The sequence below is a fragment of the Podarcis muralis genome, chromosome 11 (genome assembly GCF_964188315.1).
Source record: "Podarcis muralis chromosome 11, rPodMur119.hap1.1, whole genome shotgun sequence".
NCBI classification, from domain to species: domain Eukaryota; kingdom Metazoa; phylum Chordata; class Lepidosauria; order Squamata; family Lacertidae; genus Podarcis; species Podarcis muralis.
Genome location: NC_135665.1, coordinates 1,491,808 through 1,505,915, shown reverse-complemented (window position 1 = coordinate 1,505,915; position 14,108 = coordinate 1,491,808). Strand labels below are relative to the sequence as shown.

At 45.1% G+C, this 14,108-nt stretch overlaps 1 protein-coding gene across 11 annotated transcripts in view; it reads left to right on the top strand.

Annotated features, from left to right (window-relative positions):
• APBA1 (amyloid beta precursor protein binding family A member 1) overlaps positions 1–8,244 on the top strand; it is a 94,220-nt gene extending 85,976 nt beyond the window's left edge. For 10 of the 11 annotated variants that reach the window (XM_028748811.2, XM_077935937.1, XM_077935934.1 and 7 more), the window contains 2 exons: positions 106–246; positions 3,846–8,244. In XM_028748811.2, the coding sequence (XP_028604644.1) occupies positions 106–246; positions 3,846–3,917 (213 nt within the window). In that variant the 3' untranslated portion in view covers positions 3,918–8,244. The remainder of the gene's footprint in view (positions 1–105; positions 247–3,845) is intronic. The other variant, XM_028748814.2, reaches the window with a different exon arrangement.
• The last annotated feature ends 5,864 nt before the right edge of the window (positions 8,245–14,108 follow it).

Below are 14,108 nucleotides of genomic sequence, written 5' to 3'. Positions count from 1 at the left end.
GTCTGATGTGTGAATTCAACGTTGGTCTAATGGCAGCTCCTGCCTTTTCATGGTTCCTGGGCCTCACATGGTGTGCTGTCATTCTTTTGCATTTTCTCTTTCCAGATCTGTAGCCTTATGCGAGGAGGCATTGCAGAGCGAGGAGGCGTACGAGTGGGTCACCGAATCATTGAAATAAATGGGCAAAGTGTTGTAGCAACACCTCATGAAAAGATTGTTCACATTCTTTCAAATGCTGTTGGTGAGGTAGGAGCTGGCAATTTTCACTCCCCCCCCAGGCCATTTTGGCACCAAAGAAGATCACAGGTGTGGGCAGGTCAGCCCTTCCTGCTGTGTGTGGCTTTCTCAGGAAGTACATTGAATGGCCATGGATCTAGTTCTACAAACATTTACCTCTGTATGCTTTCTTTTTTCCTTCCAGCAACTTGGGGCTTATCCTCACATCAAATTGATTAGATAAGTTGGGCTAAGGGGTAAGGCAGTGGGCTCAGGGCTCAGGTGAGCCCTTGGCTTCCTTCCCTCAAGATCCTCCACCATTCTGGCTTACCTCACAGGAACACATGATGCCATAATCAGCTGAATGGAAGCCAAGGGCCTTCTGCACTCCAGTCAGGGCCAAGTGGCCCTCCTTCTTACCCTACAGGTGTCAGGCATTGAGTACCTGCTCTGGTCCCTTCCAGCCAGTGAAGAAGGGGCAAGTGGCAGCAGGGGCCCAGCAGGCAAGGCGTTTGCTTCCGGAGCTCATGGTGCTTTCTAATGCTAGACCTAGGTTAACAAACCTAGTGAGCTTTTTCACTGAGAAGGCATTTTCATTTGGCTCTCCCTGGTCCAGCTCTCTAGTGCCATGGTCAGATGGTCAGTTCCCTGGTGCAACTGGACTTCTCTGCAACCCTTCCCCTCTGCAGGGAGGTGGACCAATTTGCAAGGTCTGCCCCCCGCCACTTAATGGATTATCCCAAGCTGATGGCCTTTCAGCTGATTCCCTGGTGGCCCACTGGAATGTGGAGTTAACCAGGACTATCGACTGTCTGGCTCCGAAGCAGAAGCTCTGATTGCATGGAGCCAAGACAGCCCATGGTTTTCCCTGGAGCTGAGGGCGATGAAACAATCGCTGAGACGGCTAGAGCGCCGGTGGCAGAAAACCCATTTTGAATCGGACTGGACACAGGTTAGAGCTCAACATCGAACCTACCAAGTGGCGATAGCGATAGCAAAGAGGACTTTCTTCACCGCCTCTATTGCATCTGCAGAAAATAGTAGCAGGAGACTCTTTAAGGTGGTTCGCAATTTAACGGAACCACCTTTGCCATCGGGGCCTGGTAACAATTTTGCAAAGTTTTTTTGCAGATAAAGTTGCTCAGATTTGGAAAGAGGTAGACTCCACCGTGAGAGCTGGGCCAGGGTGGGAGAGTACTAGAGTCCTGTCTAGTAAAGTTGCATGGGATCAATTCCAATCTGTTACCTCCGAGGATGTGGACAGGCTGTTTGGACACGTGAAACCAACCACCTGTCTCCTTGATCCTTGCCCATCCTGGCTCATAAAAGCGAGCCGGGAAGGTCTAGGCCTGGCTTCCTCAACCTCGGCCCTACAGATGTTTTGAGACTACAATTCCCATCATCCCTGACCACTGGTCCTGCTAGCTAGGGATCATGGGAATTGTAGGCCAAAACAATCTGGAGGGCTGAGGTTGAGGAAACCTGATCTAGTTAATGGGCTCTGCGGAGTGGTGAATGCTTCCCTCTGTGAGGGAGCCTTCCCAGACCCGCTGAAAGCGCTTCTTTAAAAACATCTATAGACACGGTCAATATGGCCAGCTATTGCCCAGTCTCAAATCTTCCATTCTTCGGCAAGGTGATTGGGTGGGTGGTTGGAGGATGTGGACCATTTGGATCCCTTCCAGTCGGGATTCATGGGACTGAAACTGCTTTGGTTGCACTGGTCGATGATCTCCGGTGGGCAAGGGACAAAGGTGAAAGCTGTTTCCTAGTTCTGCTGAATCTCTCAGCGGCCTTAGACTGTCCTTCATCGACCATGACATCCTTCTGGACCATCTAGAGGGGCAGGTAGCTGGGGGCACTGTTATACAGTGGTTCCACTCCTTCCTCCTGGGTCATGTCCAGAAAGTGGTGTTGGGGGATGAGTGTTCAGACCCCTGGGCTCTCACTTGTGACCCCACAAGCCTCAGAGTTCCGTCCTCTTGCCTCATGCCTTTTAACAACTATATAAAGCCGCTGGTGGACATCAGAGGGTTTGATACCCAGCTCAACCTCTCTTTTAAATAAGAACCAGTGAAGGTGGTGAAGGTTCTGTTTGAGTGTCTGGAGGCGGTTGGAGGATGGATCACGGCTAACCAATTGAGGTTGAATCCTGACAAGAGAAGTACTATTTTGGGGACAGAGGTGGGCTGGTGTGGAGGACTCCCTGGTTCTGAATGGGGTAACTGTGCCCCTGAAGGACCAGGTGCACAGCCTGGGAGTCATTTTGGACTCCCAGCTGTCCATGGAGGAGCAGGTCAATTCTGTGTCCAGGGCAGCTGTCTACTGGCCTGCAGACTGTCTTGCCAGAGTGGCGCATGCTCTATTTATCTCCCTCTTGGACTACTTTAATGCTCTCTATGTGGGACTACCTTTGAAGGTGACCTGGAAACTACAACTAACCCAGAATGTGGCAGCTAGACTGGTGACTGGGAAAGGCCACCCAGACCACATAACACTGGTCTTGAAAGACCTACATTGGCTCCCAGTACATTTCCTTCTGGTGTTTCCCTCACTGTGAGAAGTGAGGTTACAGGGAACCAGGCAGAGGGCCTTCTTGGTGGTGGCGCCCGCCCTGTGGAACGCCCTCCCAGCAGATGTGGAATGCCCTCCCACCAGATATCAAGGAAATAAACATCTAGCTGACTTTTGAAGACATCTGAAGGCAGCCCTGTTTAGGGAAGTTTTTAATGTTTGATGTTTATCTTGTTTTTAATCTTTTGTTGGAAGCCACCCATGGCGAAACACAGCCAGATGGGCGGGGTATAAATTATTATTATTTTATTTTATTTTATTTTATTATTCACTACAGCTGTGGAGGTAGGTTGCATCCCACAATTTGATAATATCCCAATTTAAAATTGCTTGAACTAGTCCCCATGCTACTACCGTGTTTTCTTTTTGTTGATGTATTAAAGATGGAAGGAGATGAAGAAATACAGATGATGCAAGTGAGAAGGAAAAAATAAATGATTATTATAAAATAAATTAATAAACATGCTTAGAGATGTGTCCTGGGTCTGAAAAGACTGAAGATAACTGTAGCACACTTGTTCCCATTTGATTAATGTTTGCATCCATTAATGATGCCTATATTTACTTGAATTCAGTAAGTCCCACTGAGTTCGGTGGGACTTCTAACTTAGACGACATGGATGGTGTTGCAGTCTTTGCAAAAATGTAGAAACTCAAGTACTGTACCTTAATTTAGGATACACTCTTTCTTTCCTTTCCCCTTTTGTTGAACATCTCCCTCATTCCTGAACACAAAGGGTTGCAAGAAGTATTTCCATAAGCAGAACTCCATTCACAGGATTTTCCTTGCTTACTTTTCCTTCTCTCTGCAAGCCCCACAAATCTGTTCTAGAGGCATGGGAAACCCTCCACAACAGTGTGTGAAGCTGGCAAGCTGCCAAGGGAAGGAGTCCAGCTAAGCTAAAATCCCGTTCTTCCACCTCCAATGGGAACCTCTTCTAGGTCTCAATCCCTTGCGCAGATGGAAGGAGCCCTTCGATTTTCAGAAGGCTAACTGGGAATGTTTGGAAAACGCATATATGAAACTGACGCCAGTCTTTTTTTCCTTTGTCCAGATTCATATGAAGACCATGCCAGCTGCCATGTACAGACTCTTGACCGCACAGGAACAACCAGTTTACATCTAAAGTTGTCGCATCCAGTGTGCAGGGGAAACACTTTTCCTCGTTAGTGGAGTTTTCTTGTGCTGCATTTTTATTTCTGCAGCAACATGTCTCACTCTTGTTTCTCACCTTTTATCATTCTGTGTACAAGATGACATTTTGGGTTGCACCTTTTTACTACTAGTTTTATGTAATTCTTCACAAAACAGAAAACTAACCAAGAATTTCTTGTTCTCGCACATGCGCGCGCACACACACACACACACACACACTTACACTTGTTCCAGCTACATCATTTTATGCCTCTCTGACTGTTAGGATAGAAAATAAAGTTAGAAAGCTCTTTTTACCAAATAGGTAAAATTCTTTTCTTTGAGTGACAGAAAGGATGCAGATTTGTTCTATCCTACATAGCTGCTGTTAGGTGTATGTTAGCAACAAGCTGACAATTTTGCCCTAAAGAAAACGTTGTGATGTGTTTGAAAAAGGAAATGGGATGACACCTTGTCTTTCAGGTGAGCTCTGCTTTCCTAATGTAGCTCAAGACCTGTCTATGAGGAGGGGCTGCTGCTGGGTTCTGCACACCCCATGCTGAAAATCCTCTGGGAATAAAATGTACATTGTCTAGAGATGATGCTGCAAGGTCTTTCTCCACCACCTCACACACTCCCAAAAGTCTCCTATTTGTCATGTGTAGCATGATTTTTCTTGCAATGGCTTTTCTGTTCTGTACTTTCTAAGATTGAGTGGTCCACCAGAAACAGTGTGGGGTGTGTGGACAATACTGCTGTCAGATCTTAACTTTCTAACTTTTTTTCCATTTGTGTATGTGGGCAGATAGGCTGTCACATTTTAAAACAGTATGCTTGATATTTATGTATTTCAGCAAGTCTACATGCAGTTCCAAATGGTTTTGTTTTGAGCCAGTTTACTTCTAACATATCTTTGGTCCAAAAGTTTGTATTTAATTTTTTTTAAAGAAAATTTCTCATTAATTTTGGACCATAGGAAAATAGTGGAAGGTATAAACTTAATTTATTTTGTAATATATATATATATATAAATATATATATAAATATATGTAAAGTAAATCCCATGCCTGGGATACTAAAAGGGTATGCTCACTTACTGTAGATGCTCGTGCAATGAAAGAGCATTCCAAAAGGTTTTGGTCATAATATTTAAAATCAAAGGAGTCCATAGACTGTAATATGCTCCTGTGGCACCTTAAACACTTAAAAATTTATTATGGCATGATCCTTTTTGGGGCAGAGCCCACAAAAGATTGTGTCATTCACAATACATGTGTTGCTCTTCAAGGGATCCCAGTATTCTTTGTAGGAAAGAGAGCTGCATTTCTGGAACCTAATATTGTGTGTAGGGGGTAGGAAATCTGGAATACTACTGATAAAGTGGTAGCCCAATTTACTGTCCAGGGCAACACTGACGTATCAGGGGAAGGGGTTGGGGGTGTTTGCATGTTGCATGGATATGCACACATGTTGCAGATTCTCATGGGATTCATTGCCCTGTATGGGTGTTACATGTGGATCCTACTTCCCACTACAGCCATGGAAGTTCTAGGAAGGAAAGGAGCTGGTTGTGTAACAGATGCTTGAGCCACAACCAAGCCCTGCGATACACACAAGTTGTTAGGGAGGCTAAGGAATGGAATGTTAATTCCCTTTCTTTATTCACAAACGAATTGTTCATGTACAGTTGCATAATATTGCCCATATACAGGGTGAGTCCTTTAAAAGAAGCCCTGTGGATACAGAGTACACATTTTCCACGGGGCCTCTTTTAAAAGACTCTGTAGTAGTCTTATAGGAGATAATAAGAGAGAGAGAGAAATATTTCAACCTGGACAAGTCTAGCAACAATATCTTCCTCACTTGGCTAACCCCTCAGCCCACGGAAACCAAGAGGCAACTCTGCATTGGAGGGGGCAGGACTTGTGCATATTTGGCTGCATGTTTTGGCCGGCGTCAGATGCTATTGCTTTATTGCACCACCGCAAAGTGGTGTGGACCTGGACAGCATGCTAGATAAGAAACCATTAGCAAATGTATGTAAGCAAAGTCTTTTTTCCAAAAAAATTGGCCACATTTTTTCCAAAGCAAAACCAGAAGAATTATTTTCAGCTTATTGAAGTTAATTAGCTGTGACTCAGGGGGAGTGAGGTGTAAATGTACAAAAAGTTGGAGAGAGAGAAAAAGCCGCCCTGTGTCTCAAAAATGGCCTTGAAAAATGTGGATTTTGTGTATGTCATTACAGCTTTTCTACCGGGACAATGGGAAGCGTGCAAGGATTGCATTTTCACTTCTGAAATAGGGAGTTGCAGTAGAAAAGAGAACTATCAGTATCCTTTTGACTAGGCCAAATAATGATGCAAAGAAATATAGGAATTGAATATCTTCAGAGTAACAACACTGCACAACTCTTTTATTAAATTAAAGGGATTCTAAGCCACAGGATCTCTAAAGATAGTAATACTGGTATTCCAGATTAACAGCCATTGTTTGTACTTAGTCTGAGGCTACCTAGATTCAGTAAGATGTTTTGAATGGACTTTACACAACAGCACACAACCCCTAAGTTCCTTAACTAAATGCAAAAGTAGCAAATGTAGAGAACATATAAAATTAAATTATACATAGTGTTGTTCACCATTTTTTCCTACCAACTCCAACTAACCTATAGCCCTTTCTTCCCGCTTCCCATAAGGAAACACACTTTCTTCCTCCTAAGCCAGGCATACGCAAACTCGCCCTCCAGATGTTTTGGGACTACAACTCCCATCATCCCTAGCTAACAGGACCAGTTGTTAGGGATGATGGGAATTGTAGTCTCAAAACATCTGGAGGGCTGAGTTTGCCTATGCCTGTCCTAAGCCATTATTCATCTTATTGACACCCAGTCAGGAAAATCTTGTTTCTCTATATACAGAACAGCTTTTCCAGAAAATCCCTGAATGAAAAGCTGGTCTTGAAAGCCCAACCACTCAACCATGTTGACTCACAGAATAGATCTCTTTCTTTTTCAGGTTTAGCCAAGAGGCATCTTTTCACAGCTGTTATTAAGAAACATCCAAGATACTAGGATATAAATGGGACTGGAATGGATATATATATATATAAAATCAGACCATTACTGGTGGAAACTTAACCATGTCCTTAACTCAATGTTTTTTAAATTATTACATGGGAGTAAAATTATCAATGTCCTAAACCTCTTTGCTCTTTATTGCTCCATCGTAAGTTTCACATTGCTTTCACACACACACACACACACAGGGCTATCGCACACAGGGCCTCACAGGTGCAGTGGAAGGGGGAGCCACACATGGAGACAAACCGCTGCTGCTGCTTAGAACTGCAGAAGTTTGGGAGAGTGCTGTCACAATTACAAAAAACATTGTCAACTGTGTTCACATACAACCTGGTTCATGTGGACATTTCTCAGCACGGTTGCAGTGTTGTGCTGCTTATACATAGGGAATCTGACTTGTGACCTGATTTCCAGCTCTAGACCTCTCAATGTTAAAGAACCATATGGACTGAAAGGTTATCTTAAAATTGATGTTTTAACAGCTTGTTAAGAAATTCTAGTAAGCATTACGTACTGTATTGGGATCAAAGGAAGAATTTATTTTATACTTCAAGTTTGCTAAACTCAGCAAGAATGATAGTTGCCTACTTGTATACTTTATTAATTCTTCCATGTTTACAAAACAGTTGAAATTGCCTCTTGATTTACCATTTTTCTATGTGTGTGTCTGAATTGCATTATAATTTGCAATATGTTTTGGGATTTTTCAAGTACAAGCTTTTGGGGAGAGGGAGGGGAGGTCTTTGTACTTCTGGGAATAAACAGAAATCTGTGTCTGAAGATGGCAAGCGTGTTTGTGTGTGTGTATATATATACATAGGGACTGAGCACAGTACTAAAGAATATGAAATTTATACTACTGTTCTGTAAAGAGGGTGAATAGAAATCATTGAAATGCGTCAGGAGAAGTATAGTATTGTATTTGTAACAATATTGTTCTTGTAAACACTAAACTTGATGAGCTCTCTCTCTCTCTACATATAAATGTGAACCTGGAATGTTGGTACTGCACATTTACTGAATGTAATTTCTCAGACTCTTATCACAGGTTTCTGGCCCCTTTCTCTGTAATGCAGCTTGTGGGTGGGATGGGGTGGTTATTTTTTTACTTTATTTTTAATTTTTTGGCCTCTGTTTTGTTGTGATGTATTCATGTGTGCTACATTCCTTTACTTAACAGAGTGCTAATGTCTGTAAGATTTGCAACAATAAAAAATGAAACAAACCAAAAAAGGCATTAGATTATAGCCAAAACTTCATTAATGCTGAACTAGGAAGGTTTATTCTGATTGAACTACCTTGTTATTAATGGATTTCCATTTCCACAACCTTCCAGAACGCCATAAATATTTGTATCCATGTTGGGCAGAGAACTCTCCATGGTCATAACAACTCCCACTTTTACAAGAAGCTGCAATTAATGATTCAGCCCTCCATTTTTTTGACATAAAAGGATATTGGTGAAAATCACTAGATTAACTTGCTTTACCCTTACAAATATGCACAGAGTGAGGAAGAACATTATGAAGCATAATTTACTTTTAACATCTAAAGAGATGAGTGTAATTGTACTTTGAAATAGTTGAAATAGTTATGTCTCACAAACAACTTAAAAGGAGTGCTTTACATAAGATTAAGTAATTTATTATTTCTACCCTGCCCATCTGGCTGGGTTTCCCCAGGCACTCTTGGTGGCTTCTAACAAAAGATTAAAATACAATATTCCTTCAGATATTAAAAGCTTCACTAAACAGAGCTGCCTTCAGATGTCTTCTAAAAGTTTGGTGGTTTTTTTCGTTTGACATCTGGTGGGAGGGCGTTCCACAGGGCTGGCGACATTACCGAGAAGGCCCTCTGTCTGGTTCCCTGTATCGCTTCTCTCAGTGAAGGAACCACCAGAAAGCACTCGGCGCTGCACCTCAGTGTCTGGGCTGAACGATGGGGGTGGAGACGCTCCTTCAAGTATACTGGGCTTTCAATGTTAGCACCAACACTTTGAATTGTGCTCAGGAACGTACTGGGAGCCAATGTAGGTCTTTCAAGACCGGTGTAATGTGGTCTCGGTGGCCGCTCCCAGTCACCAGTCTAGCTATAGCATTCTGGATTAGTTGTAGTTTTGGGTCACCTTCAAAGGTAGCCCCACATAGAGCACATTGCAGTAGTCCAAGCGGGAGATAATTAGAGCACGCATCACTCTGGCGAGACAGGCTGCAGGCCGGTAGGGTCTCAGCCTGCGTACCGGATGGAGCTGATAAACAGCTGCCCTGGACACAGATTTGACCTGCACCTCCATGGACAGCTGGGAGTCCAAAATGACTCCCAGGCTGCACACCTGGTCCTTCAGGGCACAGTTGCCCCATTCAGGACCAGGGAGTCCTTCACACCTTCCTGCCCCGTCCCCCCAAAACAGTACATCTGTCTTGTCAGGATTCAACCTCAATCTGTTAGCTGCCATCCATCCTCCAACCGCCTACAGACACTCACACATGACCTTCACTGGTTGATCTGAAAAAGAGGTAGAGCTGGGTAGCATCTGCATACTGACCCAGCCCAACCCCCAACCTCAATGATCTCTCTCAGCGGCTTCATGTAGATGTTGAAAAGCATGGGGGAGAGGATGGAACCCACAGGCACCCCACAAGTGAGAGCCCAGGGGTCTGAACACTCATCCCCCAACAACACTTTCTGAACACGACCCAGGAGGAAGGAGCGGAACCACTGTATTAACAGTGCCCCCAGCTCCCAGCCCCTCTAGATGGTCCAGAAGGATGTTATGGTCGATGGTGACAAAAGCCGCTGAGAGATCCAGCAGAACTAGGAAACAGCTCTCACCTTTGTCCCTAGCCTGCCAAAGAACATTGACCAGCGTGACCAAGGCAGTTTCAGTCCCATGATGAGGTCTAAATCCTGACTGGAAGGGATCTAAATTGTCCGCATCCTCCAAGCATGCTTGAAGTTGTTCAGCAACCACCCGCTCAATCACCTTGCCCTAGAATGGAAGATTTGAGACTGGGCGATAGTTGGCCATATTGGCCTGGTCTAAAAATGTTTTTTTAGAAGCGGTTTAATAACCGCCTCTTTCAGCGGGTCTGGGAAAGCTCCCTCACGGAGGGAAGCATTCATCACTGCATGGAGCCCAGCCCTTCCCGGCTCACTTTTATGAGCCAGGATGGGCAAGGATCAAGGAGACAGGTGGTTGGTTTCACTCGTCCAAGCAGCTTGCCCACATCCTCAGAGGTAACAGATTGAAATTGATTCCCCGCAACCAGACTACACAACCAGCACTCTCCTGCCCCAGCCCTGCTCCCACAGTGGAGTCATTCTGCATCTGAACTTTATCTGCAAAAAAACTTCTCAAAATAATTGCAGTAGATCATGTGACCCATACCAGGCCCCAATGGTTCCTTTAAATTGCGAACCACCTGAGTGTCCTGCTGCTGTTTTCTGCAGATGCAATAGAGGCGGTGAAGGTCGTCTTCGCCGTTGCTATAGTCACTTGGTAGGCTCAACGTTGACCTCTATCCCGTGTCCGGTCCCATTCAGAATGAGTTTTCCGCCACTGGCACTCTAGCTGTCTCAATGATTGTTTCATTGCCCTCAGCTCCGTGGAAAACCACGGGGCTGTCCGGGCTCCAATGCAATCGGAGAGGGCACTTCAGAGCCAGACAGTCAATAGCCCTGGTTAACTCCACATTCCAGCGGGCCACCAGGGAATCAGTTGAAAGGCCATCAACATGGGATAAAGCATCCCCTACCACTCTCTGGAAACCATTTGGATCCATTAAGTTTCAGGGGGGGCAGATGATCTGAATAGGTCCTACCTCCCTGCAGAGGGGAAGGTTCGCGGAGAAGTCCAGTTGCACCAGGAAGTGATCTGAGCATGGCACTTCTTTAGTTACGCTGTTACTTAGTGTCACATCATCCACATCCAACACCAGGTCTAAGGCACGTCCGCGAGTATGAGTTGGGCCCATGTCCATGGGACAGCCCCATGGAGGCCATGCTTTCCACGAAGTCCCGAGCAGCCCCTTGTAAGGTCGTGTCAGCGTGGATGTTAAAATCCCCCAGGATAACCAAACTGTTTCCAGGAGAACATCTGCCGTGACTGCTGGAATTACGGTACTAAATGTATACTTATGTTTAAGATTTGAGATTGTTGCACACTTAGCTACATCATCTGAATAGGCCATTTAGTTTATGTTTATGTGCAATCCCACACTGATTTTATGTTTCCATAGAACCATTTTTGGGCATGTTCTAGAGCTGTAGCCGAGGTCCTGGCTCTCTCATGGGGCAGGGCAAATGCTTGTCCACTGTTTTCTTTTGACTCTTAGTCATGGAACTTTTTCACCTACCATCCTTTCACTTTTATTTTTTATTAGTTTGGAGGGAAATGTGCATTATTTAGCAGTGATATAAGAGCCAGCAATAACAGTATTCTAGTATTAGGGGCAAGGGAAGCACTGCTGCTATCTCTTAACTAGATTACAGTGGTACCTCGCAAGACGAAATTAATTCGTTCCGCGAGTTTTTTCTTCTTGCGAGTTTTTTGTCTTGCGAAGCACGGTTTCCCATAGGAATGCATTGAAAATCAATCAATGCGTTCCTATGGAAACCGCCTTCAGACCAGGTCCGGGGACAGTCTGTTCTGAAGGCTGGCGGGAAGAAAAGCCCTTCTCCCCACCTCTCGCCCCGCAAGCTCCGGGGACAGGAGGGCTTTGCTGCCGACCGCCAGCATTTTAAAAGCCCCCGGGACAGCGGAGACTTCTCCGCTGTCCCGGGGCGATTTTAAAATGCTGGCGGGCGGCAGCAAAGCCTCCGCTGTCCCGGGGCGATTTTAAAATGCTGGCGGGCGGCAGCGAAGCCTCCGCTGTCCCGGGGCGATTTTAAAATGCTGGCAGGCGGCAGTGAAGCCTCCGCTGTCCCGGGGCGATTTTAAAATGCTGGCGGGCGGCAGCGAAGTCTCCGCTGTCCCGGGGGCTTTTAAAATGCTGGGGGACGGCAGCGAAGGTTTCGCTGCCGCCCGCCAGCATTTTAAGATCGCCCGGGACATCGGATAAGTCTCCGCTGTCCCGGGAAGGCAGGCGGGGGGGAGCAAAGACTTTCGCCCCCCCCCCACCGGCCTTCAGAAGAGGTCCTGGACCTCTTCTGAAGGCCAGCGGTGGGCGAATGTCTTTGCTCCTGACCGCCAGCATTTTAAAAGAGGTCCCCGGAGATTTCCCTATGGGCTTTCTTCTTGCGAAGCAAGCCCATAGGGAAATTCTTCTGGCGAAGTACCTCGAAAAACGGAAAACCCTTTCGTCTTGCGAGTTTTCCGTCTTGCGAGGCATTCGTCTTGCGAGGTACCACTGTATAGGAACCCAGTCTTACGTGTACTGGACACCCATGAGAAGTGAGAAAAACCTTGGAAGCTGGTGACTTCTCCAGGAGCTCCATTTTCCGAACAGAACCCCACTCCAAGACCTAACAATAGCAGTAATTCTCAATGCATTGCCAGCTCTCCTGCATTCACATTCACTTTCCAAACAATCAAAGGAAGGGAGCTTACAAGTGCTGTTTGGTTCTACTACTGACACTGGTGCAAGACCTGCTTACAAGGCTGTGGTTCCTCAATGATCCTTGAAGAACCCATTACTATCCTTCAATGACATCGTGCATGAGTAAATAGAGTTGGTTTTTATGCCTAATAACATTAATTGAATATGTTCTTTAAACTCTGCATACCGTATTTTTCGCTCTATTGGACGCACCGGACCATAGGAGGGGGAGAATAGGGGGGGGGGATTTTTTTTCTTGTTCTCCCCCTCAAAAACAAGGTGCCACTAGGGGGGGCCGCTAGGGGCACCTTGAAAGATGGCAGATATTAACATCTATCCAGCCCGCACGAGGTAATTAGAGGCTGATTATGGGGAGTAAATCAGTCTCCCTAACATCTTTCCAGGGGGGAGAGATGCAGTTTTCACCCACTGTTGCCATAAATCACCCCCGAGTTCGGAAGAAGGAGGGGGTGAGGCACTGGGTGCATAACCCTCGGTGGGCCTCAGAACTCCTCCGAAGTTACTTCCAGGAGCGAAACTAGTTGCGTTACTTAAAAGAAAAGAAAAATTGGTGAAAGATAACGCACATGCTTCAAGAGAGGCAGGAGGTCTTGATCTGCTAACAATCGTACCATCGAAATGAAGAAGACTGAGATGGAAGATTACATCAAGTACTACAGACAAGCTGGTATGTGGATTGGAGAGCAACGGAACTGAAAGCGGGGGGGAATGACTTTTTATCTTTTCCCCCTCTATGTGATTAATTAATAACCCTCCCTCTTAGAAGATCCGTCACAGCAACTAATTGGCAAATGGGACTGAAAACTGTGTGGAAATAAGATGATAAAGGTTTTACTCTGTAAAGGGCTTGGAAAGAAGAAGGGCTCTCTTTTGTGACGCAGTTAAAATGGAGATTCGATATGAGACCTGTGTTGCAGGAAGGTTTGGTCTTGGGGAAGGGCGAGCCAAAGATTTATTATTTTCGACGAGATTGCAATCTGGAAGGGGCAGCCCTCCTGGAAAAAGACTAATTTACGATGCAACAGGTTGAGAAAGCTAAAAAGCGAGCTTTTGGACTGTATTTCATCGGAAGACAAGATGGCGATTGCTTGCTCGAGCGGAACTATTCGGACTATTGGGATTTACGAGAGAGCAACATAAAAGTCCACACAGAAATACAAACAAAACTGGTGTTTTTTTTCCAACCCACTTGCGGAGCAATTCGGAGGTGAAAGGAAAGGAAAATGAGGAATGACAAGCATTGAGAAGAGGGGTCTGGAAATATGATTCTTAATATGAAAGTAGCAGAAAACAGTTGAGGATTGGACTCCTGCCAATCGAAAAGCATGGGTACCCCCCACAAAAATTTATAATTTGGAAAATAATTGGACTACATGATATGTATTGTTATAATTTGGACTAATTGTTATAATTTGGACTAATTGATTTGATGTGTTTAATTTAGTAATATGAAACTTAATAAAAATTATTTTAAAAAACAAAAACAAGGTGCGTTCAAGAGCAGGCCTTGCCGCTGCCCCCCGAGCTTGTGGGGCTGGTGGTGGGG